The 16,980-nt window shown below is 66.4% G+C and overlaps 1 protein-coding gene across 1 annotated transcript; it reads right to left on the bottom strand.

Annotated features, from left to right (window-relative positions):
• Positions 1-351: 351 nt before the first annotated feature.
• On the bottom strand, positions 352-14,642 carry HS3ST2 (heparan sulfate-glucosamine 3-sulfotransferase 2). The gene is made up of 2 exons (XM_075899949.2): positions 13,919-14,642; positions 352-1,681 (listed from the first exon to the last, which is right to left on the bottom strand). Exons 1-2 carry the CDS (start codon positions 14,371-14,373, stop codon positions 1,063-1,065), a joined length of 1,074 nt encoding a protein of 357 aa, XP_075756064.2. The 5' UTR covers positions 14,374-14,642; the 3' UTR covers positions 352-1,062.
• Between the last annotated feature and the right edge of the window lie 2,338 nt (positions 14,643-16,980).

A 16,980-nucleotide genomic window follows, 5' to 3' on the forward strand; every position in this document is an offset into this window, starting at 1 on the left:
GGTACTGCCCTGCTTCAGTACGCTTTAAGGGCACTGTGTGTCCGTCGGCAGGGGCTTGCGGGTGGGCCAGCCAGGGCGGGGAGCAGGCCTGCGCTAGCAGCCAGGGGGCTGGCTGGGGGCCCCTGCCCGGGACGAGTTTTACGTCAGCCAAGTCCCCACGACTCCCGCCGGAGGGGCCAGGCTCCCACGTGTGCTGGGGGCGCCTACGGATGAGCCCAGCCCTCCCACTCCGAGCAGGCCAGGCCCAGAGAGGCCCCCGCCTTACGCAATTCAGCTTTGCAAAGACCACTCCTAGGAGAGGCGCCATACTACGGACTGTTCCGTTCCCCGGAGTCACGGGCGGGGGCAGAATGACCCGTACCAGCAAATCTGTGCTTTATTCCCAGGACAAAGGACCATCACAATGTGGTTGGAACATTCTGTTTTTCAAGCATTCACCTCCCCAGCTTCCTGGTGACACGTCGCTCCGGGGACCCATGGTAAGACGGAGAGGCCACGCCAGCCTGGGATGTGTGGCTCCCCGTGGGGCGTAGAGCCCCGGGCGTTTCACCCCGCGGGCGTGGGGCCCCCGTCCTCGTCCCGCTAAGCTGCAGGAGGGGGCGAGAGACCGACCCTCCTCTTGCCCAGGGAATGCTCCAGCGGGTTCTGTTCGGAACATGCACAACGTACGTGCCAGGCAGAGGCGCGAGCAGTTTGCGCAGCAACAGATGTGAGCACCGACCACCTGTTATTACGAAGCAGATGGCCCCGGGCCTTCTCCCCCAGCCCCTGGGGCCCTCTCACAGCTGCCCAGCGGGTACCAATCACAGCGTCAAAACCAAGCGCCTGCTGGGACCGACTCTGCCGAGGGCCTGGCCGTGTCCGTGGGCTTGGAGGACATAACGCGGCCACTCTGTGGGCCTCGGCCTGCAAGAGCCGGACCTGCCGCAGGGGGCGCAAGCCACGCTCGCCAGCCCCGCGAGGAAGGGTACGACGGCCAGCAGAGGGGGCGGCTGTCACGGTGGCCTCCAGCTTGCCACCCTCACGGCAGGCTCCCCTCACCGCCGCACTGCGCCGGGACGTTCATTCCCACCTGAAGTCCTGCCCCACGGTTTCATAGAATTTAATATTATACGGTCTATAGAAGTCCCGGAGCTGCTCTATGACCTCAGGGTCTATCTGCACGTGAGTCCTCCCTTTGGATTTGCCCAGGCAGCGCGGGAAGGTGCTGCCCTCTGGCTTCTTCAGGCACGGGAAGCCTTTGGTCTTGTTGAAGTAGAAGTGCTTGTCCGTGAGGACACGCTTGATGCCCAGGAAGTCCTGCACCTTGCCCATCTCCCCCGCCGGGTCCGTGATCATCTTCTCGCCGCTGACAAAGAGGATCTGGGAGAGGGGGAAGTACTGGAGCCAGCTCTCCAGGTGCAGCACGTACATCCCGATGCGGATGGCGCTCCAGGAGGTGTCCACCAGCCCCAGGCTGCGGTTCTGGAAGGACAGCCCTTCGAAGGTGGGGATCTCGGGCTTCTTGGAGAGTGTCTGCGTGTAGTCCGAGATGGCCCGGGTGACGGGGTTCCGCACCACCACGATCAGCTTGGTGTCTCGGGACATGTTGAAGATCCGCCGGGGGGCCTCCTTGGTGACAAAGTAGCTGGGAGTCTTCTCCATTGTGATCTGGCTGCCCAGCGTCCGGGGCATGAGGCTTCTGCAAGCAAAGACACGCCGAGGTTAGGACAGGGGAGGCGCTTGCAAACACAGCCTGGGTCCCCCCTGCTCACAGCCCAGGCGGCTGGGGACGGCCAGGCAGGGCACCAGCAGGGTTTCAGCTCCCTGACAGCTGGACTAGCCTGCCCCAGGCAAGAGACTCGTTCCCATCCAGCCGGGACCCATCACGTACGGCTGGGAGACGCCAGGCGCCCCCGACAGTCAGAGGAAGCGTGCGACGCAGGCAGGGGAACGGGACGCCGGCCCTGCACCATCGCTACCAATGGGACAACGGGCACCGTGTGGCAGGTTCACACCCCCCTGACCTAGGGAAATCGCCATTGCTGGAGCCATCTCGCTGGCAGGGCAGCCCCAGCGGGCACACCACTGGGGTTGCTTTGCTCTGGCCCCAGGGAGATGGAGTGAGGGTCAGCCTCTTGGGCTCAATGGCATCCCACCCGGGGAGAACGCTCGCCCCACGTGCACCTCTGCGGGGCCGGGTTGGACTGTGCATGCTGGGAAAGGACGCTGCCCGACCGATGCTTCCAGAGGGCTGGAGAAGGCGCCGTGGGATTGGCCAGGACTCAGGTGATCAGCCCACTCCTGGGAAAATCCTGGGCGAGCAGGCCTTCCACCGCACAGTGCCCTGCTACCCACGGGGGGCGCCAGCACCCACAGGCACTCAGAGGAGAGCGCCCCCTACTGCCCTGCTGTGATGTAGTGTCCGTACGTTGCTGGTTGCTAGGCTTGGGCTGTGGGCGACTCCTACTGGCCTGTCTGTGAGCACGGCCCAGCGGGGGGCGCCTGGAGGGCCCCCGTGACAGTGACCGAACCGGTCCTACCGGCTAAGGGAAGGGAGGGTACAAAGGAAAGGAGTGTGGGGGGAGGGGCAGTCTTTGGCTGGAACCCTGAAGGAGACGGACGCCGGAGGGAGGCTGGGGGTCTAGGGGCCCAGGGACCCATCTCAAGGGGGCTGAGGCATCCTGGCCCTGACTCCTGTAGCCACGTCACATCTGTGCTGGATCCCGGAGGAGCAATAACCCCCGTTCTACCGGCTGGCAGAGTCTGTTCTGGCTGCTTCGGGGCTGCAGGATCAGGGGACCCCAACGCGCCGTCACACCTGCCCACAGCATTTCCTGCTGCACCTGCCCTCAGGGCTCCCCGCCGTGCAGACGCAGCCCCCACTCCAGAACCCCCCAGCCCTTGTGTGCGCGAAGCCGTCCGAGCCCCAAGGCAGCCCAAGGGGCGTCCACCCCGGCAGGCAGGAGCCTTACGGGCAGCCCAGCTGAAGGCGCTGGGCTGCCCCGGGCTGCACTCGGCCCGGCCACTCGCCCAGGTGGGCAGGGCCATGTGGGCCCCTCCCGGGAGGTGGCCTGGCCCCGCGGGACACAGACCAGCACGCTTGCTCGGCAGCTGGATCCCGCGCCCTGCATGTAGCCCCAACAGCAGCACCCCCTGCAGGGCTGTCCGCCCTTCCCCAGCGGAGCGCCCCGAGCCCTGGGCCGGGCTGGCTCTGTGCGCGGATTGCACAGGCTGGACTCCTGGGGACTCAGGGCTTCACCCCTCTCTGCTCTCGCCCTTTACTAACGACATTGCACTGCCGGCGCCGGCAGAATTCCCACTAGCCCAAGCGTGGCCTCAGGGCTGCAAGCGGCCTGCCGGGGCGCAGGGTTTCTGGTGCTCTGTGCAGTCTCCAAAGGGAGTCACAAATTAATAGGCCTGTTCCCCCCAGGCCCAGAGCCTAGGTCTGGCTCACCCGGCCTATTCCCCCCGGAGCGTGGGCCTGGCTGACCCCGCCTTTCCCACTGCCCCGCTTTAGCCCCACACTTGCAGAATGGGAGCCCTGTCGCGGGATGCCGGTCAGGAAACGCTGCTTCAGTGCCAGCCCCACTGCTGCGCCGGCTGACCCCAGACGCGTGTTTGCCGTACACTGGAGCCGGGCAGCACTGACCCGGACTCGCTAGTACAACCTGCTGGCACAGACTTCGGAAACGGCTGTAGCATGAATGGCTCGGGGCGGCCAGCGCGTCATTCCGTGCGCTATTCGCGCCACGTGTTTAAGAATGAGATTACACATGCAATCAATGATGCGAGATACAGGAGAACGGCGCCGCGCGTCCCCGAAAGGAGACACTTGGCGTCTCTAACGGCGGCCCAGCGCGGGCTGCACCCAGCACGGGGGATCGCTGAGCCCACAAAATGCAGCCGACTAGCGGCAAAGATCATCTCTGAGCCAGGCCGGGAGACCCGCGTCCCGCTGTCAGCACGGCCCCTCGTTACCGGCCCCTGCAAAACCAGTGTGCCGGGGGCCTGCACTGGCCGTGAACAAAGACTTCGGCTGCTGTTACACTGGCCCGTGGGCTGCTCCTCGTGGCACACGCCGCGGGGCCTGGAGCAGAGACGGGCTGTCTTCGCTGTGCGGAGGCGGGCGCTCCGTGGGACAGGGCCTGGCCTCTGCAGCCCCACAGCTACTCCCCCCCCCCCCGGGCAGGAAGAGACGAGGCGGTGCTGTGATGTCCGAGCCAGCCCCAGGCCCCTCACTGCTCCGAGTTGGCTCAGAGGCCGGGGAGCTCGAGGGAGGGTCAGGCAGGGTGGGGCGGTGCCAAGAAGCCACGAGGCTGCCAGGTCCCTGCTGCCCAGCGCCGACGGAGCACAGCAGACTGCACACCAGAGGTGCAGGGAATAACGCTGCCCGAGCCGGCTGCAGCAGCGGCAGGCCTGGCCGTGCACAGGCCCTACGCCGGCACCCGCAGCTGCTCCCCAGGCCCCTTCGTGTTTAGTGCTCAGGAGTGAGAGACACCAGCATTAGCGACTGGAAGGCCGCGTCCCCCCCCCCCGCCCATCTTCCAGCGCAGAGAGCCACCAGCCTCCGCCCCTGGCGTGTGCAGTGGGCACGGCTCTGCCCCCTTTCCCTCCATCGGTAGCACCTCCAGCGCGTCCCCTTTCTCCCCACAGGCGCAGACATGGCCCCTCACCGGCTGGCCGAGCACCCCACCCCCTCCCACGGAGCTGGTCCTGCCTGGGAGCCGACACCGGCTGGAGAAGCCCGGCCAAACCCCCGCCCTCTTTCTCTCAGGTGGGAGCAGGGAGATTTTATTCCCCACGGTGCTTGGCCGAAAAGGCTGTAGCAGCCCCCCCCCGCCCCCCCGTGCAGCTCACAGAGACGCTGCCGCCTTCACGTGGGTTCCTTCACTCGTCACCAAACACTCAGACCAACGTTCACAGACACTTCACCACCATCGGACGAGGTGGCTGAGTTGTGACGTAGTGGGGGGAACCTGCTAACTCTCTGGCTGCTGTCTGTAGCACCACCGAGCAGACAAGCGATGAGTCACTGTGCAAAGAGGGGATCCCAACTGGTTTGGCCAGCTGACCCCCATGGAGAGGAACAAAGGAAGGTGGATGCTGCCCTGGCTGTGGGCAGGGCTGGAGGAGAGGGAGTTAGTTCCTGGCTGGAAAGCAGGGGAGAAGGAACTGGGGAGGGGGGCTGGGACTCCCCTATCTCAAGGGGGCACTGAGGCCTCTTAGCCCCAGTTCCTGTAACCAGATTACATCTGTGCTGTGCTGTATCCTGGAGGAGCAATAAACCACCCTCAATTCCACTGGCTGGTGGAGTCTGTTTGTGCCATTTTGGGCTGCAGGAGACGGGGGACCCCCAATGCGTAGTCACATGAGTGCCCAGCGCAGACACCGGCAAACGCTCCCGGTTCCAGAACCCAGCCGCCGGGGCGCAGACCTGCCATCGGACGAGTCGGCCGAGTGCCCAGCGCAGACACCGGCAAACGCTCCCGGTTCCAGAACCCAGCCGCCGGGGCGCAGACCTGCCATCGGACGAGTCGGCCGAGTGCCCAGCGCAGACACCGGCAAACGCTCCCGGTTCCAGAACCCAGCCGCCGGGGCGCAGACCTGCCATCGGACGAGGCGGCCGAGTGCCCAGCGCAGACACCGGTAAACGCTCCCGGTTCCAGCAGCCAGTCGCCAGGGCGCAGACCTGCCATCGGACGAGGCGGCCGAGCGCCCGGCGCAGACACCAGCAAACACCAACAGCCCATTGGCTCACAGTGGCTCCCGCACACTCATTACGAAGGAGCAAACAAACGAGGGAGGCACACGACCTGCCCAGGCTTGTTTGGGGCCAGAAACCAGGGCGAACACACCAGAGCAAACTTCACCACAGAGCATCTGACCTGCTGGTTCCCCCAGACATGCCCCAGAGCCAGGGCAGGGCTGCTCTCCACAGTACACGTTCCCAGGCAGGAGAGCCCCAGGGCGTGATGGGAACCTCAGCCCTTCGTTCCGGGTGGAGAAAGGCCCACGGGAGCTCTGTCCTGCCAGCACCCCTGGGTGCAGCTCGTGGGATGCAGACACGGCCCCAGCACAGGGGTCCAGTCCCCGGGGCGGGGGGGAGGGAGAGCAGCAGCTGTTGGCTCGGCGACAGGGAGGAGAGCACCAGAGATTCCCTTTGTCCTCAGACCCACCCGGAGCCCTCCGATCTGGCACCAGCCCCGCGTTGCCTGCTCAGCCACCGGAAAGGAGGGGTTACGAGGCAGATTGTTGGGGCTCCCACTCCCCCGCCTGTCCCCACCCCGCCTCCGAGAACCCAGCCCCCCCATTTCTGAGCCATTTTTTGTAGGTGAAACAAACCAGGAAAATAATAGTAATTAAAAACCACCTAACAAGCCCCAGCTGCTGTAATTATTCCCTCATTAGCAGCTCGTTTGAGAGAGTCGTTATCCACTCAGTGTCAGGTGCAGCAGATACCAATGCACATGGGGTGGGGGCGGCGCATGTGCCCATCTGTGCCTGACAGGAGAACAGGCGGCCTTGGGACTCCACACGCAGGAGGAGGGCCCCGGCCTGGCCCACACAGCAACAGGCAGCTGCAGCCCCTCTCTTCCTGCCCCCCCTCGCTAAGGATAGAAGCCCCAGGCCCCGGGTGTGGGAGCAGCCTGCCCTTTGCCAAGGTCTGTCCGTGCGGGCAGCAGCCCAGGGTGCGTCTTAGCACAGACCTGGGTTACAGGTCGAATGCGCCATGTAACAGCGGCCCCGTCCGACTCGACAGCCCGGCTCCCTGGCTGGCTGGAGAGCCGGATCCGCTGGCACCAGCGGGAAACGCAGGCGCCTCGCCCGACGGCGCCACCGCAGTCACCCGGACTCCGCTCCGACTCCCTCGCCGCCCGCAGAACAGCGGCAGAGCCCGAGTGTGCAGCCAGCACCGGCACGGCAGAGTGGGCCTTCCCCAAGCAGGCTGAGCGCGCGGCCCTGCCTGCCAGGAAAGCCAGCTCCGAACACGCAGCGGCCGGAGCCTCGGCCATGTGGCGCGGCCAAGCACAGACTGAACCCCTCGTGCTGCAATCGGAGCCCCGGCTCCAGGAAGAACGGCAAATTCCAGGGCCTGTGTTCCAGGAAGGCCGGCAGGTTAGCGCCACGGCAGGGAAGCAGATCCTGCGAACGCTCACCAGGATTGGTAACGAATCGATAGCCCCCCATCACCGACTATTTGGTTTCTGCTGCCTCAACACAGCCCTGTCTGACACCACCTGCCTGTATTGGATTTCCAGCTAATGAGGTGGCTTAAGGAGGCTGAGGGGAATTGGGAAGGCCAGGGGGCACTGGCTATGAAGTCGTTAAATAGACAGCAGTCAGCGTGCGTGTGAGCGCAGCCTGGAGATCTGGGGCTACGGGAAGGGCGGGGGCCGTTCCCCCGACACCCCCTCATTGCCAGAGCCCGAGAAAGCTGCTATGGGGGAACGGGCTGGTGGGGGAGGCACGCTTTCTGGTGCCATCTGGGGGAAATGCCTTGAGTCTAACCCAGCCCTTGAGTCTCTCTTAGGCTGACCTGGGCAGGGGGCCGACGGCGGATGGAAGGAAAAACAACGGCCCCAGCCCCGTTATGGATCTCAAGGAAGAGTTGGTTTGTGTCTGGTTCTCGTTTCCATTCATCCAGCTGCTCCTCCTAAGAACATGAGAACGGCCGGACTGGGTCAGACCAACGGTCCATCTAGCCCAGTATCCTGTCTGCCCACAGTGGCCAGCACCAGGTGCCCCAGAGAGAGTGGACCGAAGACAATGATCAAGCGATTTTTCTCCTTCTACTCTTCTCCAGCCTCTGACAAACAGAGGCCAGGGACACCATTTCTATCCCCTGGCTAAAAGCCTTTTATGGACCTAACCTCCCCCCCAAAACCTGGCTGGTCATTCTCTTCCAGCTGGGCAATCAGCTGGGCCTTGGTTGCTTTCTGCGCAGGCAAGCCCCTCTCTCTGCACAGCCCCACCAGCTCTGCCTTCAAGAGTCGGGCGTAGGCCATCGGCCCGCTGGTCCCCTCGGTGCAGACTCACCAGTCTAGTGCTGCAGCGCCCCACGATTCCCCGGAACCGCTTCGCTCTGTCTCCAGCACGCCTGGCTCCAGGGCTCTTGCTTCTACAGTGCCTTGTCGCTCACCGCTGGAAGCTCCATCCACAGGGTGCAGTGCATCCCACTCCTGACACCAGTGTGATGGCGCGTTAGGGGTCCCCCGTCTCCTGCACCCCGAAATGGCACAAACAGACTGCACCAGCCGATGGAATAGAGGAAGTTTATTGCCTCTCCAGGATACAGCACAGCACAGATGGAATCTGGTCACAGAGCTGGGCTAGGATGCCTCAGGCCCCCTTGAGATGGGGGAGACTGGGCCCCTAAACTCCAGCCCCTTTCCCTAGGCTGTCTCCTCCATGCTCCCAGACAGCAACTAACTCACTCTGGGTATGTCTACACTACCCTCCTAGTTCGAACTAGGAGGGTAATGTATGCATACCGCACTTGCTAATGAAGCCCGGGATTTGAATTTCCCGGGCTTCATTAGCATAAGCGGGGAGCCGCCATTTTTAAATCCCCGCTGCTTCGAACCCCGTGTAGCGCGGCTACACGGGGCTCGAACTAGGTAGTTCGGACTAGGGTGCCTATTCCGAACTACCGGTACACCTCATTTCACGAGGAGTACCGGTAGTTCGGAATAGGACCCTAGTCCGAACTACCTAGTTCGAGCCCCGTGTAGCCGCGCTACACGGGGTTCGAAGCAGCGGGGATTTAAAAATGGCGGCTCCCCGCTTATGCTAATGAAGCCCGGGAAATTCAAATCCCGGGCTTCATTAGCAAGTGCGGTATGCATACATTACCCCGCTAGTTCGAACTAGCGGGGTAGTGTAGACATACCCTCTCTTCCCGCCCTGCCCCCCAGCCAGGGCAGCATCCACCTTCCTTTGTTCCTCTCCATGGGGGGTGTCTGGCCATACTGGTTTGCATAGTGACTCATCCTGTTTTGCTGGGTCGTGGTACCCATGGCAGCCAGTGGGGGTTACCCCAGAGCCAGCAGCATAGAAACCAGCCAGGTACCCCCACTACGTCACCCCCCCCAGCCCCACCTCACGCAGGGGAGAGGTTAGAACCCACCACCACCTCCCAACAGGTTCCCCCAGTCCCTAAGAACCAGCTGCACTTCCAGGGCAATTTACACCTTGGATCTCACCCTAAGGAGCTAGCTGGGCCCATCCTTTGGCATCTGATAAGGCCAGGCGGGGAGTAGGCGGGTTACAGAGAGCCCATCACACCTGTCCAAGGGCCCTGAGCAGAGCTGGAACACGTCTCTGGGGCACGTCCTGCATCAGGCTGGGCCGGCAAATCCTTCCCGGCCCCCGGCGTGGAGACAGGATGGAGGCACCCGGACTCACTGATTGCCGGCCCACAGGGAGGGGAATCCAGCGTTCTCCTGGGGCCGGGGCCGACACGAGCTGGTCACACGATGCACTGACCTAGCCAGGTCCCCTTCGGCAAGCAGCCCTGGCCGGCCCCCGGCCGCATCCCCCAGCTGTGTGCTGGCCCCCTCGCGAGCCAGGGTCCATAGCGCAGCCCAGTCGCCACCCCCCCGTGGGCATCCCAGCCAGAGCCCAGGGCCGGTCTCCAGAGCTTCACACGCCGCTCAGCCCAGTGCACGCGGCACATGCTGCCCGCGCACCCCCCGCCGGCGCCCCGCTCCCACCCGTGGGCGCAGCACTGAGCCGCCGGCTCCACGACACCCCAGTAAGTGGCAGCTGACAGGAGGTGGAAGATTCAGCATGAGAAGGGGAATCCTGCAGAGCTGCCAGGAACAGCATTGGGGATTCCCCCCCCTTCCAGCAGCCTGGGGATCCCCCCAGCAGCCTGGGGACCCCCTGCACCTCCCCAGCAGCTTGGGGATCCCCTGCCCCCCCCAGCAGCCTGGGGACCCCCCCCAGCAGCCTGGGGATCCCCTGCCCCCCCCAGCAGCACTCCTTGCCCCTGCCCAGGAGGAGGGCACATGGACTCATGGAGATCGCTAGCTGCTCCTGGCAAAGCTGTCCCAGGCAGGCCAGAGCTCCGCCACAGGGCAAGGATCCAGCCCCGGCCCAGCACTGACTGTAACCCGGCCGCCGGCCTCTCCCCTCGCCCCCCCCGCACTCCGAAAGGGTTCTCCCGCTGCTCGGACTGCGCGAGGGGGGCCCGGCCTCCTGGGGCGCCCAGGGCAGGGTGTGAATTTCCCAGGGCTCCAGTTCTGTGTTGGCTGGCGGGAGAGGGACCCCTACACGGCGGACCCGGCCCTGGCCCCGCTGGCAGAAGGGCCCGTTTCGGCCACCTCGGACGGGGCGGGGAACCTGTATCGGGTCAGGGCTGCGGACCCACAGAAAAACCAGTCGGGGCCACACAAAGAGAGACGCTGACCCAAAGGAAAAGGGTTGTCGCCTCGCTGACGGCCCCCGCCTGGGAAGGAGAAAGACCCTGGGGGCCCGGCTAGAAGATTTTGGGCGCGCCAGCCGTGCAATAGGCATGGGCTCCCCAGTACTTGGGGGGAGGGAGCCCTGAGGCTTGGGGGCTGGATCCAGGCCAGCTGGGGGCTGCATCCGGCCCCCAGCCCTGCTCTAGGTGAGACCCAGAGAGCGGGAGCACACGGCCTGGGGGGGGGGGGGGATGCCAGGAGCTAGGGAAGGGAGCTGGACACACTAGCAAGCACAAGCGATCCCCAGGGGGCAGAGCTCCGGCCTTGCGGCTGCCCCGTTCCCCGGCCAGGCCAGCAGCAGGGCAGGAGCGACGCGAGGAGGCGCCTGGCGGGGCGGGGGCTGGCGGCCCTGTGGGAAGCGGCAGGAGACTGCTCCTGCTCTATTTATAGCGCCGGGCGGATGCTCTACTTTCCCAGCCTCGCGCAGGCTCAGCAGGTGCTGCGGGGCCCTGGCAGCTCGGGCAGGGAAGGCAGGTGCTGCTCGGGGAGCCTGCTGCTTCCCCCGGCCGTGCTCACGCTGGAGCCGCAGCGTCCGACACGCTGGCCACACGTGGCCACTGGGCCGGCTCGTTCGCGGCCGTGGCGACTGCGTCAGAACGGGCTGGACCCCGCGGCTCTAACGCTGCCAGCCAGGAAGGGAGCCCTGGTCCCTCGGCCCGCGGGGACACAGCCCTCCCCCAGGGCCATCGCCGGGGACCGGAGTCGCAGACACAGGCCAAGCCGGGCTCCCAGCCGGCCAGGAACACGGGCTGCGGGGGCCTCAGGCCCATGGAGCGCAGGCCCGGGAGGGACCTGCTGGGCCCGGTTCTGGCTGCTCCACAGCACCGAGCCCTTCGGCAGCGTCCAGATACGGCAGCACCTGCTCCCCTCCCCCTCCCGCCGAGCCTCCCTCCTCCCAGCAGTGTCCCTGTCCAGTTCCCATCCATGTGTCCTTGTGCCCCCACTGTCCTCGAGCACCAGCAGCTCTTCTCCCTCCCGGCGGTGTCTCAGGGGCCAGCGCCCCCCCCAAAGCCTTTTGGTGACCAAGCCCAGCTCACGGTCACTTTCCCTAAGACCGGCTCTTCCTTCCTCTGGTCTTAGCAACACCCCCGCCCCGGCCCTCTCGCAGCTCCAGAGCCCCGTGCGGGGCAGCAGCACGCGCCTGTCACGCCCGGGACACCCGGGGATCCCCCACGTCTGACTTGGAACAGGCCCGTCTTCTTACCAGCCGACCCCTTCGCAGCTGGGCGGCTCCCCTTTCCGGCACGCGAGCGCTGGGCAGGAAACAGGCTTTCGCACTTTGTGAAAACGGTTCTTTTAAAACGGGCCCGTTCTGCACCAGGACACCAAGAGATCACAATCCCAGACTAGCCAATAGCCACGGGGGTGTGTGTGTGTGTGTGTGTGTGTGTGTGTGTGTGTGTGTGACCGACCAGAAATGCCAGTATGTCTGTGCCCCACAAAAGGTGTCGCATTCAACACATCCGCAGTTTCTGATGAAAGTCGTGTTCCCAGACGTCTCCCGCCCAGCCCCGCGCAGCACGACCTGGAGCCGACCTTCCAGCCTCCAAGGGGCAGCCGCGGCAGCGCCCGTCCTGCGCGCCAGACCCTCCGCTTTCCTCCTGAAAGCGCCAGCGCTGCTGCAGCCCCGAGGGCCACGGAGAAACCCTCAAGCATGGCCCACGTATGACGGCTGCAGCAGCACGGCCTGAGTGCAGAGCCTGGGTCACCAGCGCTGGGGCCGCCCAGTCTCAGGGGCTACATCACTGCGCCCCTGCCCAGCACCTGGACGGAAGGAAGGAGCCTCCCAGAAAGTTCTAGCTCCAGAGGATGGGGGTGATGCTCGGTTTGCCCCATACGCAACCAGGGACATAGCACCGCTTGGCCTCCCCCCACCCCGACCCCACAGAGCCCTGGTGATCCTACCGGTCCAGCACAGCCTCCCGAGGGCACCTCACGTGGTGGGACGGGATGGGTACCAATACCGCCCTGCCCCCACTCACACCAGAGTGCCCGACAGCCCTGGGCAGGGCAGGTCTGTGGTGGGGGGGGCTGCCACTCACAGGGCCGTTCCAAAGGCTGCTCCAGCAGGCACCCACTAGTGCAGGAAGCGCTTCCCTGCGGCGTGGCTCCTTTGCAGCTGCCAAGGCCACAGTCGCCCTCCTACACAGTCCCGCGGAGCCCCTGGCTCACAGGCACCCCACTAGCAGGAGAGCAGAGCCCCGAGCAGGGCTCATGTAACAGCCCCACCCCAGCGACCCTGCAGCACCCGCCAGCCTGCAACTGGCAGAGAGCGTCCGGGTAGCAAGTAACGGCTCAGCAGCAGCCCCCAAGCTGGGAGCACAGAACGTAGCCCTGCGTGCCACCGCGGTTCCCAGACAGCCCAGGGCTTAGTCTGCCCCGTCGTCCCGGAGCTGCCCTCGCTGGCTCAGCGCGGCCCGTCCACACGCGGCCGAGGTCGGGAAGCCGACGAGCGGCAGGGCACAGGAGAATCGGCACCAGCAGCAGCTGGGCCTGCAGGCCGGGGGAGCAGGAGGTGGGCAGCCGAGCTGGCAAATAGGGTCGCGCCACCAGCAATGCACACCCCAGCGGCCAAGGCCAAGGGTGAGCTGGGCCAGCCTTTAGCTGCCAGGCGTGGGGGGTCCCAGGCACTGGAGCAGGGGCGGTTGGGTGTTGCTGGTGTGGGGCACCGCTGGGAAGAGGCACAAGCACAGAGGGGTGTTGTGACCCTCTCACAGGCCGCAGGCCTCACACAACAGCCCAGGGAAGTCAAGCAACAGGCTGATGAATGATTGGCACAAAACCCAAGGGGTGCTGGCCCCAGGTCCTGAGATTCTGCCATCCCACCCATGGGCTAGTCTTACAACCCCCACCCCGCTGGGCAAAGTGCCCCTCTCCGGGGTAAACCAGCCCCCTGAACAGGCCCCCTCCCAGGAAGGGGGGGAGGATGCAGACTGGAGAGGGAGCAGGGCTGGGGGGAGCTGCCAGGACCAGGCAGGGGCGGGCAGATGGCCCAGGAGGAACCCAGGGTCCCAGCCCCCCTCCCCTCTGGCTCACTCGGGCCAGTCCCCTGAGCGCTCAGCCCCCCGGAGAGCCCTGCCCGGCACTAGCAGCTGTTGCCCGGGACAAGTGAGCCGGGACTGGGCTCTCCGCGCTCCCTAGCCGGGTCACGCTGGGCGGTAAGGGGGCGCCCCGGGGAAGGGACTGGACCGGACGGAGCAGGGCGCTGAGGGATCCCAGCTCCGGGGGCTGCCCAGACTCCGCTTCCCACGATCGCTGCTGACGGGCCCGGAGCTCGCCCCTCCATCCCGAGCCGGGGGGGGGGAGGCTCCCCTAAGTGCCGCGGGTCCGGGGAGCGGCAGGACCCCCGAGCCGGGGAGCGCGGACCCGGGACCGGGCTCACAGCTCCGCCCGCGGCTCCGGCTCCAGCAGCCCGAATTGGCGAGGAGAGGAGCCCACGCGCCCCCGGGCCCCCCCGCGGCCGCGCTCACCGGTACCACTCCAGCCCCTTGTCGTAGTGCCGGTCGAAGAAGTGCGGCTCGCTGCCCACGGCGCGCACGTCGGGGTGCACGCGGATGAACTCCAGCACGGCGCGGGTGCCCCCCTTCTTCACGCCCACGATCAGGGCCTGCGGGAGCCGCTTGCTGCCCAGCCGGGCGGGCGCGGAGCTGTTGGCGCCCGGCCGCGCCTCGGGGCGGCTCCACGCCGGCTCGGCCCGCGGCTCGCGCGGCTCCCGGGCGCAGGAGCGCGGCGCCTGCAGGAGTTTCTTGGCGGCGGCGCTGCGGGCGGGCGGGCAGCGCGGGGGGCCGGGCAGGGGCGCGCCGCAGCGGAGCAGGCTGTAGCACAGGTAGGTGCCGGACAGGGACAGCGTGAGCAGGAAGAGGAGGCGGCGCGGGAGCCGCGGGCAGGGGGGCCCGGCCCGGCCGCTCAGCGCCCCGCACGCCATGGCTCCATGGGGCCGGGGGGCGCGGCGCGGCGCTGCCCGCGGCGCATGGGGCCGGGGCCGGGCTGCGCGGGGCGCTGCGGGGCGGAGGCGGGCTCCGTGCCCGGTTGCCCCGGCATGGCCCGCTCCTAGGCGGAGGGGTGGCCCCGCACGCTGCCCCCGCCTGCCCCTAGCGCCGGCCCCGCCGCGGCTCCCATGGCCGGCTCCGGCAGCCCGCGGCGGGCGCGACTCCGGCTCGCTCGGTCCCCGGGAAATGCCGGGGCAGCGCCAGTGCTGCTGCTATTTAAGGGGCCGCCTGACGTCAGCGCCTCCCGGAGCCCCCACGAGCCGCCCGGAGCCCGCGCCCTGAACTCGCTCCCGCGGCCTCCCTGAGACCCGGGCCTCGGCCCAGCGCCCCGTCCGGACCCCGTCCTCCGCCCCAGCGCCTCTCACCCCAGCCTCTCTGCCAGCCCCGCTCTAGAGCCCGCGCCTCCCCGCACCCCAAATCTTCTCCCTCCTCCCTCAGCCCCCCCTTTTCCCCTGCTCCCCACAGCCCCCCCCCAGGTTGCCCCTGCTCCCCACAGCCTCCAGCCCCCCCCAGGTTGCCCCTGCTCCCCACAGCCTCCAGCCCCCCCCAGGTTGCCCCTGCTCCCCACAGCCTCCAGCCCCCCCCCAGGTTGCCCCTGCTCCCCACAGCCTCCAGCCCCCCCCCAGGTTGCCCCTGCTCCCCACAGCCTCCAGCCCCCCCCAGGTTGCCCCTGCTCCCCACAGCCTCCAGCCCCCCCCAGGTTGCCCCTGCTCCCCACAGCCTCCAGCCCCCCCCCAGGTTGCCCCTGCTCCCCACAGCCTCCAGCCCCCCCCAGGTTGCCCCTGCTCCCCACAGCCTCCAGCCCCCCCCAGGTTGCCCCTGCAAGCTGGCCCTGTTCCCCACAAGCTGCCCAAACAGCCCAGGTGGGGACAGGCGCAGCCGGGGGTTGGTTGCTGTGCAGACACCCCCCCCCCCCTCCAGGCAAGTGGGACGCAGCAGCTGCTTTGTGCAGGCCAGGCCCTGGGCACCAGGTGGGTGTGAGCGTGTCTCTGCCAGGGGTGGGGCGTGGGGGTGCCATGGCCTGGCCAGCTGAGACCCCGAGCCTCAGGGTCTGGCCACACTGGCGCAAGGCCAGGGTCAGGGAAACTCCAGAGATCGGGCCTGGCTTGAGGCTTCGGCATCTCCCAGCACAGAGCAGGGGGAGTCCAGCCACCCCCAGGCCAGGCCCCCCTCCCCAGACCCGGCCCTTTCAGCCTTTGTGCTGTGCGGCCTGGGGCTCTAGACCAGTGTTTTCAGCCTTTGTTTTTATGAAGTCCCCCTTTAAAAACATTGCAAGTTCCCCCAGTGCCTACAGTTTTCAGACACGACATTTTTCCTACCATTGCAACACATTTGTGTAAACAAGTGACTCGGAGCCGGCCAGTGGTGACATTTTTGGGTGTAAAAAGTACAAAGATAATAAAGTGCTGTAACACTTAACACAAATCCCGTGTTCTCCAGACGTCAGGTGTGTTGATGTATCCCCCCCCCCCACTGCTCTCGTACCCCCAAGGGCCTCGTACCACTGGGTGAGGAACGCTGCTCTCTGTCCCTGGGCCAAAGCCGGCTGGCCCAGGCTGGGGGACCTCTTGGCAGAGCACCCGGGGGGCTGCATTGACACTGCAGAGCAGCAGGGTGTGACTCGGAGCCCGGCTTGACAGAGGCTGGGGCTTGACACCCCTCTGGGGTCCTGGGACCACGGGGCTGAGCCGCCATTTGAATGTAGACAGAACCGGAGTGGAACCCCTGGGCTTGCCCTGCAGTGTAGACACACCCTGGTCCCTGCCCTGGTTCTGCTTGGCTCGGGCGCCCTCTTGTGGCGGCTCCTGGCGAGGCTGAGCGAGCGAGCCTGGCGAGATGCCTGTGGAATGCAGGGACATGCCCGGGTCCCCAGCGCCGGCACAGAGCCCCCCTCCAGGAGCTCAGCCCCACTGCAGGGTCAGGGCCGGGATTGCATAAGACCTGGCTGCCCTGCTGGCATCTCTGCGGGCCGCTGCGTCGGGATCACTTCTCAGACAGCCCAGTGAGACCCCCGCCAGCCCTGCCCTGCTGCGGAGACCGGGCTGGCGCTGTCGGGGTGGACAAGGAAGCAGGCCCCTGGCCTCCCTGGAAATGAGCATTAGCCATGTCTGCCTCGTCCTTCGCCAGCTCCCAGAGCCCGGCCCAAGCGGCCCCCTCCAGAACGGGAGGCATGGGGCAGGGCTGGAGAGCTCGCCATGCGTGGTGATCCTGAGCCTCCCTCCATCTGGCTGTCCCTGCCTCCCAGCCACCTCCCTCCCTCCCTCCCTGCGCCCGAAGTTGAGCAATTCGCCCTGAGCGGACGCCCTCAGCTGTGCCCAGACCAGCCCGGTCCGTCACAGTGGCGTAGTCGGCAGGATACTGTGACGGACCGGGCAAACTGCTCAAATCCAGGGCTCCTTACAGCCCCCAGACTGGTGACCTCTCCAAACAGGCCACAAACCAGTCCCACAGAGCGCTTCAGCGCCTGCCTGAAGCCTCCCGAGCAAAACCCCTCTGACACCCCAGCAATATCCATGCCCCAGATGGCCCCGGGCCTCATACAC

Source organism: Pelodiscus sinensis, chromosome 15 (assembly GCF_052426305.1).
Source record: "Pelodiscus sinensis isolate ZL-2025 chromosome 15, ASM5242630v1, whole genome shotgun sequence".
Classification (NCBI taxonomy): domain Eukaryota; kingdom Metazoa; phylum Chordata; order Testudines; family Trionychidae; genus Pelodiscus; species Pelodiscus sinensis.

What these genes read in the sequence shown, in the direction of transcription:
- HS3ST2 (XM_075899949.2), bottom strand. Translation starts at nt 14,373, where the DNA reads ATGGCGTGCGGGGCGCTGAGCGGCCGGGCCGGGCCCCCCTGCCCGCGG. An exon ending in AAGGGGCTGGAGTGGTACCG is followed by an intron (nt 1,682 to 13,918) that starts GTGAGCGCGGCC and finishes CTTTGCTTGCAG; the next exon opens with AAGCCTCATGCCCCGGACGC.